At 35.8% G+C, this 22,801-nt stretch overlaps 1 protein-coding gene across 6 annotated transcripts in view; it reads left to right on the forward strand.

Moving 5' to 3' along the window:
• LOC103034540 (rho GTPase-activating protein 21) overlaps nucleotides 1-22,801 on the forward strand; it is a 197,964-nt gene that overhangs the window by 153,842 nt on the left and 21,321 nt on the right. For all 6 annotated transcript variants that reach the window (XM_049480866.1, XM_049480865.1, XM_049480861.1 and 3 more), the window contains 10 exons: nucleotides 7,921-8,067; nucleotides 8,278-8,380; nucleotides 9,686-9,728; nucleotides 11,107-11,226; nucleotides 12,604-12,897; nucleotides 15,599-15,663; nucleotides 16,448-16,596; nucleotides 18,117-18,253; nucleotides 20,120-20,275; nucleotides 21,265-21,343. In XM_049480866.1, the coding sequence (XP_049336823.1) occupies nucleotides 7,921-8,067; nucleotides 8,278-8,380; nucleotides 9,686-9,728; nucleotides 11,107-11,226; nucleotides 12,604-12,897; nucleotides 15,599-15,663; nucleotides 16,448-16,596; nucleotides 18,117-18,253; nucleotides 20,120-20,275; nucleotides 21,265-21,343 (1,293 nt within the window). The remainder of the gene's footprint in view (nucleotides 1-7,920; nucleotides 8,068-8,277; nucleotides 8,381-9,685; nucleotides 9,729-11,106; nucleotides 11,227-12,603; nucleotides 12,898-15,598; nucleotides 15,664-16,447; nucleotides 16,597-18,116; nucleotides 18,254-20,119; nucleotides 20,276-21,264; nucleotides 21,344-22,801) is intronic.

Below are 22,801 nucleotides of genomic sequence, written 5' to 3' on the forward strand. Positions count from 1 at the left end.
TCAGGGAGGGTGAGATGAGCTGTGTGATAGTGATGCTTGTGGTCAGGTTTTGTTGTTGCAGATGGAAATGAAGTGACCTCTGTTGACACAAGGAAATGGAGTGGTTTAATCCCCCGCCGTGACTTTCACAAGAACCAGAATGCCTCAAATAAGCAAACGCACCGCGTGTGAGCTCACGTCATGCTGCGTGACGGGGCTTCTGCGGGCTGTTTGATGAGGGGTTACAGTGCACATGCTTTAGGGAGCGTCTCTAAACTGTATGTCAGCTCCAGGGACCGTCAGCTTCTCGCTGATGAGACATTACATAATAATGCAGCAGAGCATGGAACAGATACTGTGACGTTAGTGACAGATTCGGCCTCTGGCTGCAGGAAGGAGGAAGCCCCCTGTTACCCCCCACCCTCTCTTTTTCTCCCCCCTGAAATGCTAAAGCTCTCAGCTCAGATTCCTGCTCTTTCAGCACCCAGCACCTGGAACAGGTAGGACAGGCCTCAGGTGATTCAGCATAACCAAACATTAGCACACTGCGCTCTGTTTAGTTACACCGTTTAACCCTTCAATCACAGTTATAGCAAAGTGTCCTGTGTTTTAAGATGAAATATTTTAGATTTTTTAACTTATTGAATCGAGATCACAAACTGCATAATTTGAGCTGTAAGCACTGTGAGTAACATGAATTAAATGTGGTGTTTTATAAAAAAAAGTTGAATACAATTTGTATATTCTCTGTAATACTGTGTTTTAGTCAGTAAAAATTATATTTTGTGTCCGTGTCCGTGTTCTTCCATTTATCAGTAATGACAATGGAGAACAGCATTGTAGAGCAATGTACTAGTGAATCTCAAAAAAATAAATAATCATTGAAAAGTTTTTTATTTCAGTAATAAAAAAAAAAAGGTGAAACTCAAATATTATATAGCTGTATTACACAGAGTGATCTATTTTAAGCATTTATTTATTTAATTGTTGATTATTATGGCTTACAGCTAATGAAAACTATATTATATAAGACCAATTGGTACTTTTAGCAGTGTGGGCAGTGTGCTAAATCCTGCTGGAAAATGAAATCCACATCTCCACAAAACTGCAAAAATTTTATTTTTATAATTTAATTTGTAAATCAAGGGAGCAGAGTCTGGAGGAAGAGTGGAGAGACACATAGTCCAAACTGCTTAAGATCTAGTGTGAAGTTTCTAAAATCAGTGGTTTTGGGTTTGGAGAATGGTCTTTTCTGTGTTCCAGTCTGTTCTAGACCCATTCTGCCGCATTGTGAATGGAAGAGACCATTCTAGTACAGCATGAATGGGAAAGAGTGGAAAAGAAAACCCTGAACTGAAGAGATTTCTTACTTGTTCTCTTCCATGTTCTAGACTGTACTAGAACCACTCTACAACATCATTAATAGAAGAGACAATTTTAGCATGAATATGGAGAACATTCTAGAAACACCTAATTGGAAAAGACCATTCTAAAACTGCCTGAATAGAAATAATACTCTAGAAATATTCTAGAATATCTAGAAATGTGGAGGAGGAGTGGAGGAGACCATTCTAAAACTGTCTGTATAGAAATAATACCCTAGAAATATTCTAGAATATCTAGAAACGTGGAGGAGACCATTCTAAAACTGTCTGTATAGAAATAATACTCTAGAAATATTCTAGAATATCTAGAAACATGGAGGAGGAGTGGAGGAGACCATTCTAAAACTGTCTGTATAGAAATAATACTCTAGAAATATTCTAGAATATCTAGAAACGTGGAGGAGGAGTAGAGGAGACCATTCTAAAACTGTCTGTACAGAAATAATACTCTAGAAATATTCTAGAATATCTAGAAACGTCTAAGTGGAGGAGACCATTCTAAAACTGCATGAATAGAAATAATACTGTAGACATATTCTAGAACATCTAGAAATGCCTAAGTGGAGGAGACCATTATAAAACTGCCTGAATAGAAATAATACTCTAGAAATATTCTAGAATATCTAGAAACGTGGTGAAAAGTGGAGGAGACCATTCTAGAACAGTCTGAACAGTAGAGAACTCTGAACTCTGAAGCAGGACATTTCTAGACCAACATGAATGGAAGAATATTCTTAAAATTCCTGAGTGAAAGAGACAATTGCAGAACAGTCAGAATGGAAGAGATCTATTTCATGGTCTAGAATTGTCTCGTCTGTGTTCTAGATTGTTCTAGAACCATTCTGCAGCATTGTGAATGGGCGAGACCATTCTAAAACTGCCTGAATGGAAGTGAACTATTCCATGTTCTCTTATATTCTTGAATGGCCTCTTCTGTGTTCTTGAACCATTGTAGAACAGTCTGAATTGAAGAGATCTATTTCATGGTCAAGAATAGTCTCTTCTGTGTTCTAGATTGTTCTAGAACCATTCTGTAGCATTGTAAAAAGGGCAAGATCATTCTAGAACTGCCTGAATGTAAGAGAGATATTCCATATTCTCTTATATTCTAGAATGACCTCTTCTGTGTTCTTGAACCATTGTAGACCAGTCAGAATGGAAGAGATCAATTTCATAGTCTAGAATTGTCTCAATTGTGTTCTAAACTGTTCTAAAACAATTCTGCAGGATTGTGAATGGACGAGACCATTCTAAAACTGCCTGAATGGAAGTGAACTATTCCATGTTCTCTTATATTCTTGAATGGCCTCTTCTGTGTTCTTGAACCATTGTAGAACAGTCTGAATGGAAGAGATCTATTTCATGGTCAAGAATAGTCTGTTCTGTGTTCTAGATTGTTCTAGAACCATTCTGTAACATTGTAAAAAGGGCAAGATCATTCTAGAACTGCCTGAATGTAAGAGAGATATTCCATATTCTCTTATATTCTAGAATGACCTCTTCTGTGTTCTGGAACCATTGTAGAACAGTCTGAATGGAAGAGAACTATTTCATGGTCTAGAATCGTCTCTCCTGTGTACTAGATTGTTCTAGAACCATTCTGCAGCATTGCGAATGGGCGAGACCATTCTAGAACTGCCTGAATGGAAGTGAGCTATTCCATGTTCTCTTATATTCTTGAATGACCTCTTCTGTGTTCTTGAACCATTGTAGAACAGTCTGAATGGAAGAGAACTATTTCATGGTCTAGAATCGTCTCTCCTGTGTACTAGATTGTTCTAGAACCATTCTGCAGCATTGCGAATGGGCGAGACCATTCTAGAACTGCCTGAATGGAAGTGAGCTATTCCATGTTCTCTTATATTCTTGAATGACCTCTTCTGTGTTCTTGAACCATTGTAGAACAGTCTGAATGGAAGAGATCTATTTCATGGTCTAGAATTGTCTCGATTGTGTTCTAAACTGTTCTAGAACCATTCTGCAGAATTGTGAATGGACGAGACCATTCTAAAACTGCCTGAATGGAAGTGAACTATTTAATGGTGTAGAATTTTCTCTTCTGTGTTCTAGATTGTTCTAGAACCATTCTGCAGCATTGCGAATGGGCGAGACCATTCTAGAACTGCCTGAATGGAAGTGAGCTATTCCATGTTCTCTTATATTCTAGAATGACCTCTTCTGTGTTCTTGAACCATTGTAGACCAGTCTGGATCTGAGGATAGTCTAGAACAACCTGAATGGAAGAGAGCAGAACTGCATGAATGGGGATAATAGTGTTGTGTCTGATAGAAAAGCAATCTGGGCTGATACAGGTTCTGGAAACTGTAGAACTCTGTGTTTTGGTGCTGCTGGTTTGTGTTGTTGTTAGACTGTGCCAGAACTGAGGGCAGTAAATTGAAAGGCAGGGCGTGTCAGGACTGAACTACACTCTCTCTCTCTTTTCTTGGTAATCCCTTACTACCTACTGACGGTATTCATGATGTGAAATCCAGGAAAAGTCTGAATATTAATAATCACTTCCTCCTGTTCTCAAACAATGCAGAGTGCGGTGTATTGTCTGTGTGAGCTGTAGCCTACTTACACTACTTACACTACTTACACCCAGACTCTTATCCAGACTGCTGTTTGAGTCAGATGAGACAGTACTGTTCTTTTGACCACATTCAGTTTAGAAGAACTTGGTCATGAAATCAGTTTGACAGCTGTAATTAAGTGGCTTTAGATAAGAAGCACTGGCTGTGTTGAATTGCATTGTACTGTAAAGTAAATGCATATACTAGTGCATCCAAAAAATATATATATTGAATATCATTGAAAATATACTTTTCTTCAGTAATTCAGTTCAAAATGTGAAACTCATATTTTATATAGATGTATTAAACACAGAGTGATCTATTTTAAGTGTTTATTTATTTTATTGTTGATTAATTATTATTGCTTACAGACAATAAAAACCCAAAAATCAGTGTCTGAGAAAATTTGAAAATTGGTATTTTTGGCAGTGAGGGCAGTGTGCCTACTGTCCTGCTGGAAAATGAAATCCTCACCTCCATAAAAGTTGTCAGTAGCAGAGGGAAGCATTAAATGATGTAAGATTTTGTGGGAAAACAAAACTGCACTGACTTTAGACTTGATAATAAAACACAGTGGATCAACAGCAGCAGATGACAGACATGACTCTCCAAACCATCACTGATTGGTGGAAACTTCACACTAGACCTCAAGCAGTTTGGACTGTGTGTCTCTCCACTCTTCCTCCAGAATCTGATCCCTTCATTTACAAATAAAATGTAAAATTGTGTAAAAAATGTAAAATCTGCTAAATTTACTGATGGTCAGTAATGGTTTGGAGAGACAATGGGAATATTTTACCTATTTGCTTAGTTAAATCCAGGTAATGACCTTTTATTTGGCCAGGCAGTGTATTTATGCAGTAATATATTCTTTAAATTGTTTTCTTTAAATGTCGATGTATTTATTTTGCCAAAAATATTGTTATCACAGAATTACCTTGAAATATTGTGATTTTTATTGTGATATCCCAGCCCTACTATACATAGATTATTGTACTTTTAAAGTATACACTATCTATAACAATTATTCATGCCTAAATGCAGTATAAATTATAAGTATTTTAAATGTGTGTGTGTGTGTGTGTGTGTACAGTTCCAGTATAAGAGGATGTAGACTAGACTGTGGTTCAGAGCCAGCCAGGGCATGTTCATCATTTCATTCAGTTTATTTGTCTGTCTGTGGCTCATTCTCTGAGTATTTCCTAGTCTATGTATGATAGTCTGATGCCATTAATTCTGTAATCAAGGATAATAAAAAAATGTATTCTTCTCTTGTTGGAGTAACTGTCTCTACTACAGATTTTCTACTAGATTGTAGAGGAGCCTTCCTGTGAGAACATTAGAGGAAAGTGTCTGCATTCATTACTCTGAAGGTAGAAGTATAGATACAGTACTAGGGTTTAAATTACTTCTGTAGAAGTTGAAGAAGTATCAACTCAAGCTTTTTACTCTTTGAGTAAAAAGTGCAAAAGTACTGGTTTCAAATCAGTGATGGTTTGGAGAGACATGTCTGTCATCTGTTGGTGTTGATCCACTGTGTTTTATTATCAAGTCTAAAGTCAGTGCAGTTTTGTTTTCCCCACAAAATCTTACAGCACTTCATGCTTCCCTCTGCTACTGACAACTTTTATAGAGATGCAGCAGGACTTCATTTTCCAGCAGGACTTGGCACACTGCCCGCACTGCCAAAAGTACCAATTGGTTTTATATATAATTGAAATTTTCTGAGACACTAATTTTTGAGTTTCATTGGCTGTAAGCTTCATAATCATCAACAATAAAAGAAATAAACGCTTAAAATAGATCACTCTGTGTGTAATACATATATAGTAAAGTATACGTTTATACGATGCACCTGTATATGAGAGTGGGTGGTGTTGTATGTGTAAATGACTGGCGGTCAGTGCTCAGTAGTCAGTGGTCAGTGCGCTGGTGTTGGGTTAACTCCTCCACACAGGAGTTCAGTGCTGCTGTTGGTCCTCCTGCTTCATTAGGACTATAAAATACAGCAGTGAGTGTATCTAAAGAGGAGATGCTGGCTGCACTGTGGGGGATCAGTATGAGGCTGCTGAGGAGACGTGGCTTTTATTTATTAGTTACTGGTGATGGAAAGACGTGCAGGAGCAGACTAACCACTAAACCAGGTATTATTGCATTATGGTTGAATGGAATGTGGTTAATGGGGTTGTTAGTTTGTTTAATATTGGTTGGTTGGCTGTTGTTAAATGTTGGATTGCAATTCAGTGGCATAAAATGGTTTTAGGGGATTAGTTTTTCAGAGGGACGTCTGTGAAAACTATTTCACATTTCTACTTAGTGATAAAACTCTTGCATCCGCACTGCAATTGAAAAAACAGGAGGATCAGTGAGTTTTTTCGAGGCTTTCTGGTTCACATGACATCGCAGCGTTCAGTAGCTCCTCCATTTCCACTCGCTGTTGTGTTTTTAACATGGATCTCCATGGAAACACACACCCAAATTGCAATTACGGTGCGCAGCAGTGGACAAAAAGCTATTTTATTAAACACGAGGTGAAGAAACTCAGAGATGTAAGAGACAGGGGTTCAATTCCCAGTATGGGTGACTGGATGCTGTGCTGCACCAATAAGAGTCCATGGGCAAAACTCCAATAACACTGCGTTGTAACAGAAATAACCTTGTAAGTCACTCTGGATAAAAGCATCAATGGCTAAATGGCATAAATGTATAAATATAATCACAATACAATAAAATATTGCCCTATTGCCCAGCTTTAATTTTTCTATTTCATATACAAAACCGGTCAAAAATTTGGACACACCTTTTCTCATTCCAAGTGTTTTCTTTCTTTTTATGATTTTTTAGATTGTAAATTATATTAATATTAATATTGAAGACTACATTATACTATACAGAAACACATGCAGAATTAATCTGTTAAATAAACCAGAATACGTTTTATTCTTTCGATTGAACTGATGTCAGTATCAGTGTGAATGTTGCCTACACTTAATAATACACAATAATACACTTGAGGTTCGTGCTATAATGTGTAATATTGGCACTGCTGTGATGCGGTCGTAGGCACTAGGCCACAGGCTTAGTAAAGAGTAGATCAGCACAGCAGTGCCGATATTACACATTATAGCACAAACCTCGAGTGTATTATTGTGATTATACCACACTTTAATTATCACTGTTTATTAACAGATTTTGAGTTAAAGAGGACGAGAAAATTTGATCTGTTTGGTTATAAACTCTCCGCCATTTAAAATAGTTCCATAGCTGCTCTGTTTGTAGCTGCTCTGTATTATCTGCTATTTCAGTAAACATTGTGGAAATCTAAGCTTACTGTAAATAAACAGAAGCACTTTACTCACCCAAATAAACTGTTTTTAGGAGAGAAATCTGTGTAGATTAAAGCCCAGCGCTCGTTTGACTGAAAGAAAATGTTTTTTTTAAGAATTAAAGTTTTGTTCACTTCGGCGCCCCCCAGCGGCAAGACCTGGGGAATTACAAGAGTCCACCTTACATTCAGCTTAAAATACTCTTTGCTATCTGGAAATTTATACACTTAAGCTTCTATTTTATTAATAACAACTGTTAACTTGATATTGGTGGCTGATAATGTGTGTAATAATGCGTACTTTCAAATCACTGGGCTTATTTATTTGTGGGACCATGTCTTTGTCTGCGCCGCCTATTGGAGACATGGCGTTTCTGCACTGTGCCTCTATGGGATCCAGCGTCTCAAAGTGGTGTTCAATGATATCGCATTTGGTTTGTATTTGGTTTGTAAGCGCTGCATCGTTGCTAGGTTACCTGTATGTGTACATGGAGAGCTTTGGTTACAGTGCATTACCGGGTCGGAACTAACTGTGGTATTATAAACATTAACTGATCTCAATTAATCTGTACACCTGGACCTGTAGACTTAGCATTAATAGGAAAAATGTGTAATATTTAAGTAATAATTACTATAAAATAACTCTCTGTCTCCGCAGATGAGCCATCCAGTCCCAGTGTTGACCATGATAACACCCACATTCCTGCGTCTGCGGTCATCTGTAGCACTCCGGTCATCACCACCATCCCCCCGAGCCCCACCTCCCCAACCGCCATCATCCGCCGCCAGCTCTCCCACGACCAAGGTAAGAATTACACAGTATATATATATATATATATATTTTTTTTTTTTTTAAGTCCAGTATGAATTTATAGTGAATATACTCCATACAGTCTCATAGTAAGAATTATAGAGTGTATTAAATCCAGTATAAATCTGCCATAGTAACTGAATATGACTAGTACTGAACCTGCAGTTAAACTTTAACTAATTAAGCTTTCTTTTATTATTTTAGACTCTTTGCGACTCACGATTCTAGAATCAGATTCTGGTACCAAAACAGAGCGATCCAAGTCCTGTGACGAGGGATTGGATAACTTCCGGGAGGAAGGACGCGGGTAAGCTCCCAGTTCATCTTTTTACATCTAAATAACTGATTTTTTAAGAGGCAGATTGCGAGCTTATTATACACTACTGTGTACAATACCAGTCAAACACACTTTCTCATTCAATGTTTTATTTATTTTTTCCCTACACTGTAAATTAGTACTGAAGTGATTCAGACTATGAAGGAACACATAAGGAATTATGGAGGAACTTAAAAGTGTTAAACAAACCAAAATCAGGGTTCATACGGTCATGAAAAACCTGGAAAAGTCATGAAATTTCAAAAAAAGCTATTTCCAGGCTTGGATAAGTTTTGGAAAATAAAAATACCTAGAAAGTTTTGGAAAAGTCATAGAAATTTGCTCTACAAATGGTTTTCATTTATTGACAGAGAAGCTATTTAAAGGTAACAAATACACCAGATCAGTTAGTTAAGTAATTTAGACACATTTTATTAAATGTTATGTGTCAACATTGCTTAAATATATATATTTTTAATCAAATTAATTTTAGACCTGGTATAAATTTTGATTTTAGTTTATTACAGTTTGTCCATGTCTGCACTAGTGTTATAAAGATCGTTTGGTCATGAAAATTTGTCTTAAAGTCATAAAAAATCATGGAAATGTATTGTTTAAAAAGTGTATGAATCCTGCAAAATACTGGTACTGGTAAAGCTGGTAACTCTGATGAACTAATCCTGTACAACAGAGGAAACTCTGGCTCTTCCTTTCCTGAAGCAGTACTGATAAGTGCCAGTTCCAGTGACTACACTTTATTTTTTTATTTACTTATTTGAGTAGTTTTTGCTTCTCATAACCTGGATTATAGAACATTATGTAAATATTCACTATTCACTGTATCCCTGTAACTCTACCTCTTCACTACTTTACTTTAACTGATGCTCTCAAACACTTTATTAAGAGACAAGAAATTCAAGTAATTAACTCTTGATGAGTTCAGCACAGCTGTTAACTGAAAGCCTGAATTCCAGGTGACTCTACTTTATAAAACTGACTGAGAAATCAAGCCAAGACGTGTAAAACTGTCTAATCTAAGCAAGAGGTGCTGCTTTGAAGAATGTAAAATCTAAAACACGTTTTGGTTACTTTATGGTTGCTAAATAATTCCAGTATAGCACTGGAATTAACCTGTTGGCTCCATGCTTAATGCCAGGCGTAGTGCATTTATGCAGAATGTATTTAGGGAAATATATTTGATGGTCATTTATTTGCGTTGTTATGGTTAATAAATCACACCAGTCACGCATGCATGTGATGTTAAAGTAATGTCGTATGTTCTGTCTGCATTTACAGGAGATCACTGAAGCACCTCCCTGGTCTGAGAGGGTTACGGAAGGTGAGCACAGCTATTACAAACACTGTGTTACTTCTACACACTACACACATTTTAGAACAGGGTAAGAGTCTGAATTCTAAAAAAAAAAGAAAGAAAAACAATATATATACATATCCTCTTGAGACCCAGTGTCCTCATATGAGGACATTACATTTCTGCTTCTATACACCATTATACTTATTTTTTTAGCTTCATATGAGCCTATATGAGACACCGTCTGTACTATCTAGTGGTCACATGACAACATTATAGTTAAGTGATTGAAAACAAGATGTCCGGAATCCCAGTCAAAAGTTTCTACAGCCAGTCCAGACAGAAACATGGGAAAGAAAAGAAAAAAAAACTCATAGGATTTTATATTCGAAACTATGTATGAGCAAATACAGTTATATGAAAAAGTTTGGGCACCCCTATTAATCTTAATAATTTTTAGTTCTAAATATTTGGGTGTTTGCAACAGCCATTTCAGTTTGATATATCTAATAACTGATGGACACAGTAATATTTCAGGATTGAAATGAGGTTTATTGTACTAACAGAAAATGTGCAATATGCAAAAGTATGGGCACCCTTATCATTTTATTGATTTGAATACTCCTAACTACTTTTTACTGACTTACTGAAGCACAAAATTGGTTTGGTAACCTCATTGAGCTTTGAACTTCATAGCCAGGTGTATCCAATCATGAGAAAAGGTTTTTAAGGTGGCCAATTGCAAGTTGTTCTCCTATTTGAATCTCCTCTGAAGAGTGGCATCATGGGCTCATCAGAACGACTCTCAAATGATCTAAAAACAAAGATTGTTCAACATAGTTGTTCAGGGGAAGGATACAAAAAGTTGTCTCATAGATTGAACCTGTCAGTTTCCACTGTGAGGAACATAGTAAGGAAATGGAAGACCACAGGGACAGTTCTTGTTAAGCCCAGAAGTGGCAGGCCAAGAAAAATATCAGAAAGGCAGAGAAGAAGAATGGTGAGAACAGTCGAGGACAATCCACAGACCACCTCCAAAGAGCTGCAGCATCATCTTGCTGAGAATAAGAATATATATTTTGCATAATAAGAAATGGCTTCTCTTCTGGTTCTCATTCTGAACAAATTCTATAACAGTCTGAATAGGGGAAATGTTTGTAAAATAATGAAGTTTGAGAGACCATTCTAGAACAGATTGAATAACACAGTCTAAATTTTGAGTGACTCTAGAACAGTCTGAATTCTAAATTATTCTAGAACGGAGAGTGAATTTTAAGTTTTTTTTAACAGTGTTAATAGCTAGGTCCTTCTGGCGGGTAGAAAAGCATTCTAGAAAAGTCTGAAATGAAGGCAGTGTCTAGGAGTCGTACACAGTGATGCTGTATCTGTGTGTGATGTGTTGCAGGCTGTGGACAGATCATCAGAAGACTCCGGCTCCAGAAGAGACTCTTCATCAGACGTCTTCAGCGATGCTACTAAAGAGGGACTGCTGCATTTCCGCCAGCTCAACTCAGACAAGGGCAAGGTACAGAAACATCACTCCAGCTGTAGGATCAAATCCTCACACTGGGATTCATAAATCTAGCAGAAATCCTTCACTCTACAGTAGAGACTCTTAAGGCGATTACAGACAGGACCAGGCTGCACTAGGCTGTGAAGTCCTGAAGTAGAGCGCCATATTGGAAGATTTGTTCATATTGAAGCTGCTACGGATCATGTAAAGTTATACAGGTCTGAAAAAAAATAAAGTCCATTTAAAATGATGAGTTTCTTTGATTTTACCAAATTGAAAACCTCTGGAATATAATCAAGAGGAAGATGGATGATCACAAACCATCAAACCACCAAACTGAACTGCTTGAACTGCATTTGCACCAGTAGTAAAGCAGCATAAAGTTATCCAAAAGCAGTGTGTAAGACTGGTGGAGGAGGAGAACATGATGCCAAGATGCACAAAAACTGTGATAAAAAAAGGGTTATTCCACCAAATATTGATTTCTGAACTATTAAATTAAAACTTTATGAATATAAATTTGTTTTCTTTGCATTGTTTGAGGTCTGAAAGCTCTGCATCTTTTTTTTTGTTATGACAATGACAATATTTTTATTTGGAATTTGGGAGAAATGCTGTCTGTACTTTATAGAATAAAACAACAATGTTCATTTTACTCAAACAAATACAACACAGGCCAGAAGTTTGGACACACCTTCTCTTTTTCATTGTGTTTTCTTTATTTTCATGATTATTTACATTGTAGATTCTCACTGAAGCATCAAAACTATGAATGAACACATGTGGAGTTTTATGTACTTAACAAAAAAAGGTAAAATAACTAAAAAAAACATGTTTTATATTCTAGTTTCTTCAAAATAGCCACCCTTTTCTCTGATTACTGCTTTGCACACTCTTGGCATCATTCTCTCAATGAGCTTCCCAAAGAGGTGGTCACCTGAAATGAAAGGTTTTCCAACAGTCTTGAAGGAAGGAAGGAGTTCCCAGAGGTGTTTATTACTCGTTGCTCCTTTGCCTTCTTCACTCTGTGCTCCAGCTCACCCCAAACCTTAAATCTGGATTGGGTTCAGGTCCGGTGACTGTGGAGGTTCAGCTCATTTTTTGTTAAGTACATAAAACTCCACATGTGTTCATTCATAGTTTTGATGCTTTCAGTGAGAATCTACAATGTAAATAGTCATGGAAATAAAGAAAATGTATTGAAAAAGAGAAGGTGTGTCCAAACTTTTGGCCTGTACTGTACCTATAAATAGCAAAATCAGAGAAACTGATTCAGAAACTGAAGTAGTCTCTTAATTTATTTCAGAGTAGTATATTATCAATTTCTGCGGATTATTATTTTTTCTAAAAACTGATATGTATTAATATGTATATGTGTGTGGTCCGCAGCGTGTGGGCAGTAAGCCGTGGAAGCAGATGTACGCCGTGCTGCAGGGACACTCTCTGTTTTTATACAAGGATAAGAAAGAGGCTCAGACTCACGCCAGCTCTCAGACCGAGGACGAGCCGCTGCCCATCAGCATCAGAGCCTGTCTGATCGACATCTCCTACAGCGACACCAAGCGCAAGAACGTCCTGCGCCTCACCACCTCCGACTGCGAGTACCTGTTCCAGGCCGAGGACCGGGAGGACATGCTGTCCTGGATCCGAGCCATCCAGGAGAACGGCAACCTGGACGAGGAGGTCTGATTGATTATTTTTCACATTTTAACATATTAATGATCAGTATATAAAGTTAATTCATTATCTGAAAGAGGGGACAGTTGTTGCTGTGGCTTGGTATTTAAGGTGGTTGCTGTGGTGATGCTATAAGATCATAGGTGACGGTTATTGTGGAATAGTTAATGCATTTTGAGCAGCTGACACAGTGTTACAGGTTTTCCCCAGTCTACCACTAGTCTACATTAAACTACGTCAGACTCAACTCTCAGCATCTCCGTTTCTTTCAGCTAAACTAACGCTACAAAAGTCTTACCTCAGACTTCGACTCGATTGGATGCCTGGGCAGGATCACCACGTCGAAACCCCATAGTTTGCTTTGTATCATAAAATCCGTAGAGTTGAGCTGCCATGTCAAACCGTGCTTTCCTAGTGTTTATTTAAGGATTCGGTAAAACACAGGATCAACCGGAGATCCCATTTAAACTTATAGTAACTTACTTATGCTCTGACCCAGTTGTGTGGCCAAACAACAGCTTGGTTATTGTCTGTGTGGTTCCATATATATATAATGAAAGCTGATATATATATATATAATGAACGCTGGTAGACCGTCCCCGGCTCGGGGAAAGCAGCTCGCGGGCCGGAGCTTTTTTGCCACCTTCGCCCCCTGACACTTTAAAGCCAGTCCGAGGCCGGTCGCGCTGCACCTCCGTGGAGAGAATGAGCCGCGCTGCCTGCCGGTGGTCGGCCTCCCCTACGCGAGGAGCTGCGGCCGGCTGAACCACAACGCCACCTTCAGTCTTCAGTCACCTTCAGTCAGCTTTTATTATATATATATCAGCTTTTATTATATATATATATATATATATATATATATATATATATATATATATATATATATCAGAGTTCATTATATATATATCACTTTCATTATATATATATATCACTTTCATTATATATATATATATCACTTTCATTATATATATATCACTTTCATTATAAATATATCAGAGTTCATTATATATATATATATATATATATATCGCTTTTATTATGTATATATATCACTTTCATTATATATATATATCGCTTTCATTATATATATATATCACTTTCATTATATATATCACTGTCATTATATATATATCACTTTCATTATATATATATATCACTTTCATTATATATATATATCGCTTTCATTATATATATCACTTTCATTATATATATATATATCACTTTCATTATATATATATCGCTTTCATTATATATATCACTTTCATTATATATATATATCGCTTTCATTATATATATATATATATATATATATCACATTCATTATATATATATCGCTTTCATTATATATATATCGGCTTTCATTATATATATATATATATATATATATGTATATATATATATATATATCAGAGTTCATTATATATATATATATATATATATATATATATATATATATATATATATATATCAGAGTTTATTTTATATATATATATATATATCGGCTTTCATTATATATATATATATATATATATATATATATATATATATATATATATATATATATATATATATATATATATATATATCAGCTTTTATTATATATTTCCTGTTTGGCTTATATATATATATATATATATATATATATATATATATATATGTGTATATGTATGTATATAGATGTTCTACCAACAGTGACTACCAGCTTTACTTTTTATGATATTTGTATATTGATACTAGTTTGCATTTAAAGCTTAATTGCATGATCTGTTTGCTTCTGGTTTGTGTGGGAGCAGCCTGATGTTCCTGTGGGATGATCTTTATGGAAATTTGGAGGTTTTAGAAATGCTTTAGAAATTGTTGTGTCCGCCCTTGTGAAAAGGAAGTGTAACTAAGAACATTAAAAGTATTACTAAAGTACATTTACTATTTAATATACTCAATGAAAATACACATTAAATATACTTTCTCCGTATTTCCATTAAATGTGTTCTAATTCTTTTTATTATTATTATTATTATTATTATTATTATTATTATTATTATTATTATTATTATTACTTTGTTTTGATAGAAAATATACGTGATGGCATTAAATACTGCTTAGAATCCACTGCATTTACTTTTGTTTTTTTTTGTATTTTTTTTTATTACAGTTTGTATGCATGCACTACTTTTAAAAGCTGTATTTTAGTTTGGTGATAGATTTTTGTTACTTTATTGTGCTTTGTTGCTGTTTATGGACATTTATATATTTTTTGTTACTTCTGAATGTATGAGGCTGTTTTATATAAAGAATAAAAAAGCTTAAATATATTATTTGGTTGCAAAATATCGACAAGAATATCATTATCACAAAAATACCCTGAAATATTCTAATATTATTTTAGAGCCATATTGCTCACCCCTGCATCAGATACTGCTTGTGTCTCTCTCAGCTTGTCCAGAAATGCATGTGTACAGCTGTTTGTTAGGGTGAGATAAAATGTAAAAGCTAAACTCATTCTGCTCTAAATTAGTCAGTAAAATTCTCCTTTTTTACTCTTTACTCTGGGCCCATGAAGAAGAATAGGATTATTGACACTTCCTTACGTTCATCTGGAACATCATTGCATTCCAGTGCATCACTCACTGTCAAGGTAAAGTCCAAGAATTGACAGTTTCTCTCCCTAAAATCCTGTTTTCTCTCTTTTGTATTGATTTTCTGTCAGAATGCACTGATCACAAGTACAGACCTCATCAATCGCAAGATAAAGGAGTACAACACCATGATGAGGTAAGTGCAATTAGATTGATGTTGTAAATTTATCTTCTATACTTGGCTATTAAAAGAGTTATTATACTGGTTTACTAGTGTTTACTATGTTTACTATGTATTAGTGCATCTCGAAAAATTTGAATATCATTGAAAAGTTACTTTATTTCAGTAATGAGTGAAACTCATATATTATATAGATGTATTAAACACAGAGTGATCTATTTTAAGCGTTTATTTCTTTTATTGTTGATGATTATCCAAAAATGACCCCTAAAAAAATCTTATAAAACATTTTAAACTTCCTTTTTTTTTTTTACATTTTTAAGTTACTAAAATAAAGTGAATTTTAAATGATATTCTATTTTTTTAGATGCACTAGTAACTATGGACACCATGCTTCTATTCCATTTGGTTCTGTAGAAATAAAATCACCATATAAATTTTTCACCATGTTGTCAATTTTGCAACCAGAGTTAAGTAGTTTTTTTTTATAGCCCCGCCCCCTTCTCCCAGATCAACCTCAGTGTCTCAGACTGCCTTCATTGAGTTAATAGTCAGTTAATAGCCAGTCGAAAGACCAGAAGAAGAGCGCAATTTACTCTGTTGCTCTGAAAAATAATGTTTTAAATGGGATTTGGACTCAGCCCAGATCAGAACATACATGAAATGCAAGCTTTAGCGATAGAATTGTGGTGGCTTCACTTTAGGAGATGTTACACTATCCATGCTTTTATTAAGAGTAAATGGTTTTACCTGAGTAATGTTGTTTTTTTAGTGTATTTGACGTGTATTTTTGTTGTAGTCCACCCAGCAGTAAGACGGAGCAGTCCCCGAAGGCCTCTCGCCAGTCTCTGAGTATCAGACACACTCTGCTGGGAGGAAAAGGAGAGAGTAAATCCCAGAGCCCCCACTCCCCCAACAAAGAGTACGACAGGAAGACCATACACAAAGGTATCAAATGAACCTTCTACACCAACATCTAAACACCCACCACTGGACCAGGTTTCCAAAAAATATGTTCAATACTCTGATAATGTTGTTACAACTATAATTCTTTGCATTATTTGAGGTCTGAAAGCTCTAAATGAGAATATTTTTGTATGGAATTTGGGAGAAATGTTGTCCGAATAAAACAACAATGTTCATTTTACTCAAACATAAACCTATAAATAGCAAAATCAGAGGAACTATCTTGTAAATGCTGCCTGACAGCGCTACACTGAGGAACCCTGAGTGTTCCGGTATCCCAGGGCGCTATCAACTAGCAGTTTGTGGTAAACGCACAGACTACAGTCCAATTTACTCTCCTCTGTACCACAAAAGAGCTAGCACTGCAGTTAGTTAGCAGCTAATGTTAATACTGCTCCAGCCTTGGTACACCAAGTAAACAAAACTGTAATTCTTATAAAAAAAAAAAATAAATAACATTTTCTTTTAAAGTCAAACGATTGCTGGATGTTAATCTACACATCTCTTTCATGAAAACTGTTTATTTGGGTGCGTAAAGATCTTCCGTTATTTTATAGTAAACTTACATTTCCAATATTTTTGAAAAACTATAGTTAGCAGCACTTAGTTCTAGTAAACTTGAGAACCCTGAGTGTTTTGTTAGGCTATCAGTTATCAGCTAGTTTTTTTTTCTCATGTAGCTTGAAAAACATGCAGACTACAGTCCGTTTTACCTACCTCTGAATGGTGAAAGAGCTAGCGCTGCGGTTACCAGCTAATGCTAATACTGCTCCAGCCTTGGTGCTGGAGAAACTTCACTGAACCTTACAAACTGTAATGTAGTAACTGTAGTAAAATTCATTCATAAGGCGCAATATTAATTTTTGGGAAAATTAAAGGATTTTAAGTGTGCCTTAACCCCTTAACGCCTGAATTAATGTAGCTGTATATGAAAAAATGTTTCATGTGTGTTTTACCTTTAAGTAGATAGTAAATATTGTTGAGATTATTAATTTCACTTTTGCACAAAAATAAATAGAAATTTTGGTATGTTGCAAATTTGCTACAGCAGACATAATGGTCCATACTAAGATAACAATAACAGAGTAATATAACAGTGAAAAATCAATGTTTTATTTATGCACCCAACAGCAGGCATTCAATAATAAATAACACCAATTACTGTCACCGACACAATATACACAAATATTACAGGAAACATTTCATTAATTTGAATTCTAGATTCATTTGAATTGTAAATTGTCAAAGGTTCCTAGGTCCGTGGCGAATATGCACTAACAGGCATTGGGGGAATGCAGGCGCTATCTTGGCAGGTTGATTGAATCAAACGGTTAGTCGCATATTTGCAACAACAGGCGTTAAGGGGTTAAAGTGCAAAAAATTCAATTTTCTTATTGTATCATGTCCCATCTTACAGTGGCAACACTTATTTTATATTGCAACCTGTATCATTAATGCATTAATTCATTATTCTGTTGTTAAATGGTGGCGTTTGTGTTTAGATGAGTCTAGCCCACCCAAGGATAAGAGGAGGAAGGGGATCCCGGGGCTGATGAGGAAGCCGTTTGAGAAGAAGGCCTCTCCTGGTGTAACGTTCGGAGTCAGACTGGATGACTGCCCTCCTGCTCATACCAACAGAGTAAGACCACAGAAAACAACTTTACCTGCTGCTGCTGCTGCTGCTGCCATTAATGCAGAGACAACTGACCTGTTCTTTTCATTATTTTTTTTACATTGGTAACATTTATATATTGTGACGCCAGGTAGAGAGGAGTGACGCGAGCCGAGTTAAAAGTACAAACAGGTTTATTAGCAGGCAAGCTAACAGATACTGCTAACAGAAAAGCCAGGCAAACAGCGGTCTCACCGATACCAGAAGATGTAGTCAAAAACACTGTCCGAGTTTGAAACCGAGAAACAGTCCAACCTTACAACAAATCCAATAAGGGCAAAACAAAAGACATAAACCGATAATCCGAAAACAGGGTCGTAACGAGAAAGCAAAAACAGAACATAGGAAAACGCTTAGTACGCAACATGAGTCGACAATACCTCGCGGTGTTTGTTTACAAACGGATGCCTTAAATACAGGAGCTAGACAAGAATGAACCGGAAGTAATTCAGAATACAGGTGAATCAGAGCGTCGGAGCGTAACGCGATTGGGTGAAGGTGAAAGGTTATTATTGATGTCATAACCAGCGGAATTCTGAGAAATGGAGTCCGGTAGTGTGGAAGGAGAACAAGGCTGCGTGACATATATTACAGGCATTAGACGATGATAGATATGTGATACGCTATATTGGTATATTATTGGTATATTGGCTATATTAAAATAATGGTGTCAAATTTACCATGCAATTCAGCTATTTTTCTTATTTGTATATATTTTTAATTAATTTAGACGTGGTTTCCAGTACCTAAAAGTTAACTATAGTGTTTTCTTAAGATTTCATTAAGAAACTCTCTAGATAACTTAATCTGCACTGTGTAAAATGACAGGTTTATAACACAATTTTGTACACTTACATGCCACACACATTGATAATCTGTTCACATGGACAATTATAAGTAGTAAAAAAAAGTGTATCCATGCATTACTCTATAGGTAGAAGTATAGATACTAAAATAATACAATTTTAAATCAATACTTCAATAGAAGTTAAATAAGTATCAACTCAAGCTTTCTACTCTTTAAGTAAAAGTGGTGTAAAAGTACTGCTTTCAAAACTACTTAAAGTATAAAAGTAAAAGTAATATAAGGGGGGAAAATTAAGCCATTAAGAACAAAATTTATAGGATTACTCTAGTGCACTACCCCCCTATTCCAGGTGACACTGAGATTAAAATACCAAGAGTGTGCAGATCTGTCCTCAAAGATAAGTGTGCTACTTAGACGAATTTAAAGTATAAAATATATTCTGGTGTGTTTAACAAAATAATTAAACATGTGTTCCTGTATATCTTTAATATAGTCTTCAATATTAAATTTACAATGTAAAAAAAAATTATAAACAGAAAAACACATTAAATGAGAAGAGGTGTGTCCTGTCCAAACTTTTTAATGGTATGGTTAATATAATTAAAAAAAATAAAAATAAAATAAAGAACACAAAACAATACCCTTAGTTGTCTAGTCTGCCACCTAGTGGTCATGGGCTGCAGGTACTGTAGTTCAGCCTGTGATGAATGGGCTCATTCATTAAGAGTAGTTCTAAAGCTATAGCTGACGGATTCCTCTCTGTTTTATTTAATAAGGCATTCTCTCACCGGCTGTTTGGTGAAAGTGTGTTTGCTCGTTGTGTTTGAACACTGATAACACACAGAGAGCCTATACAGTGTGTGTGTGTGTGTGTGTGTGTGTGTGTGTAGTTTAGATAAAAGCCTAATAGTTCTCTTTTCCTTATTGCTGATTATGGGTTTATATTTGTCTGTGTAAAGTGCAGCAGCTGTTTACTGTTCATGTATATATGACTGTGTGTGTGTGTGTGTGTGTGTGTGTGTTAGTTTGTTCCTCTGATCGTGGAGGTGTGCTGTAAGCTGGTGGAGGAGAGGGGGCTGGAGTACACAGGTATCTACAGAGTGCCGGGAAACAACGCAGCCATCTCCAGCATGCAGGAGGAGCTGAATAAGGGCGTGGGAGACATCGATGTGGAGGAGGACGTGAGTGATCTCATAAACACTCATAATAACACACACTGAGCTCAATAATAAGGAATAATAGCTGAAATGTGTTCCTTTAAAGTAATGAAATATACCAGTCCTGCTTTATAAATGTATAAACATTTCCTAACCTTTAAAAAACACTTTTACTGTGGTAACTTCCGCAATCAGCTCTCCCTCCTGCCCCGCCTCTAAACCCATACATCACCCAGTGCCCCCCCCCTAAACTACCCCTCACACATTTTTATAGCCTTTTTCAAATTTGAGCTGAGGATGGAGTCAGCTCAAAAAAAAACAGGGGGTTTAGTTGCCCTACTCATTAATTCAGTTCAAAATGTGAAGCTCATATATTATATAGATGTATTAAACACAAAGTGATCTATTTTTATCATCGTTTATTTCTTTTATTGTTGATAATAATGGCTTACAGCCATTGAAAACCCAAAAAGCAGTGTCTCAAAAAAAGAGAATATTATTGAATAATAATACCAATTGGTACTTTTGGCAGTGTGTTCCAGTCCTGCTGGAAAATGAAATCTGCATCTACATAAAAGTTGTCAGTGGCAGAGGGAAGAAGCATGAAGTGCTGTAAGATTTTGACTTTAGACTTGATAATAAAACACAGTGGATCAACACCAGCAGATGACATGTCTCTCCAAACCATCACTGATTGGTGGAAACTTCACACTAGACCTCGAGCAGTTTGGACTGTGTGTCTCTCCACTCTTCCTCCAGACTCTGATCCCTTGATTTACAAATGAAATGCAAAAATGGAATCTGCAGGAACTGTGTAAAAAAAACTTCCTTTTGAAAATCATTGCAATCTAACACTGTCTTCTGGCTGCAGCTGTTTTTTTGGAGATTATGAGTATGATTAAAATAATGGGTTGAAATTGATCTTCTTGATTAATTTAGCAAGGATTATGATTGGACAGCTCTTATCCAATATCGATCTTGAGTTATGACCCCATTTCTATTTTCTTTAACAGAAATGGAAGGATCTGAATGTGATCAGCAGCTTACTGAAGTCCTTCTTCCGGAAGCTTCCAGAGCCACTCTTCACCAACGGTAAGCGTCAGTAAACCTGAAAATCACCAGTTACATATACTGCTTTAGCATCAGCAGCCGGAGTCTGAGAGAGACCACAGTTAGTCTATTTTTCCTAATTTCTTAAAAATATGCTGGTTTGAAAAAGTTAAGTAAAAATAAATCACACTGTGTCAACATTTCTTGAAGATGGGACCAATCATTTTTTTATAAGTTAAGAAGGTTTTATCTCTCTCATGTAAAGTTGCTGTTCTGGAGATACCTGTTTTTTAGTCTCGCGGGGCAAAAAAACAGTTAAGTGTGGACTTTTTAAGAGGGATCTGGCAACCCAGTAGCGATAGCGATAGTGTGTGGTGGCTGAGCAGTGAGAGCAGCTCTCAGCAGAAGAGGAAAATTCGGGTATTTGTATAGAAGATGCTTCTGCTACTTTTAAGTTGTAAGTCTGGCTGCATTTTGGCTCCAGTGGAAACAATAAACGGTAACAGAGTGACCAACAAGATACAAACCATATATAAATACTGTAAGTAAATCCTACACCTGACTGTTTCATAGGCAGCTGTACTAATCCCTTAACTCTGTACTGTATTTAAAAACATGTTCTGTCTCTGTTTCACTTCAAGCATAGTCTTAATATGACTGGTTATGGTTATGAATAGTTAAATTACAAGAGATTTAGGAGAAAAAACACAAACCATAGTCTTAATATGACTGGTTGTAGTTTGCACTTATTGTTTGCACTATATAAGACATAGAAAAGTTTTATTTGTATTTTTTATTTTTTATTCTTATTTCTATTTCTTATAGAATCAATGTGTGAGAGAAACCAGTCTGTTAAGTTTGTGTTTTGATTTTGATTTTTTAATTTTGTCAAATTAAACTCTAGTTTTCAAGCCATTTTTCATTTTTGACGTTTTCTTTAAAATATTATTTTTAAATCTCGTCTCGTCTCGTTTTCGTGAACCCAATATCGTGTCTCGTCTCTTCTCGGGATATTAGTGTCTCGTCACACCCCTACTGTTTTTCATTGGACAGTGATGATATACTACTTTACACTAATAACTATACTTTTACACTAATAAATAATGCTCCTAAATGCTTCATTTTAAATAGTTATGGTATTGGCAAATACAAAAATACACATACTTGTAAGGTTGAATACATTTGGTACGGATTCATCCCTCATAATTATATAATTATAATGATTTTTTGCATTTTGAAAACGTAATGGGATATTCTAATAAACAAGGTAATCAATAAATCTTAAAGTGTAGTGAGTAAATAATTCAGACTTAATTAAACAAAGAGCAAGACATTAATAATGCCTTCTTTTTGTCTTTTTTCTGTTAATATACAAACTGTGAAAATACAGTGAAGATTGATAAAGATGTGAATTCTTCACCTAAAAACCTTCATCACACTATACTCTTATTATTCACAGATACTGTAGTGAACTGTAGGTCACTGTTGTTTGGTAGTATA

The sequence above is a fragment of the Astyanax mexicanus genome, chromosome 6 (assembly GCF_023375975.1).
Source record: "Astyanax mexicanus isolate ESR-SI-001 chromosome 6, AstMex3_surface, whole genome shotgun sequence".
NCBI lineage: Eukaryota > Metazoa > Chordata > Actinopteri > Characiformes > Acestrorhamphidae > Astyanax > Astyanax mexicanus.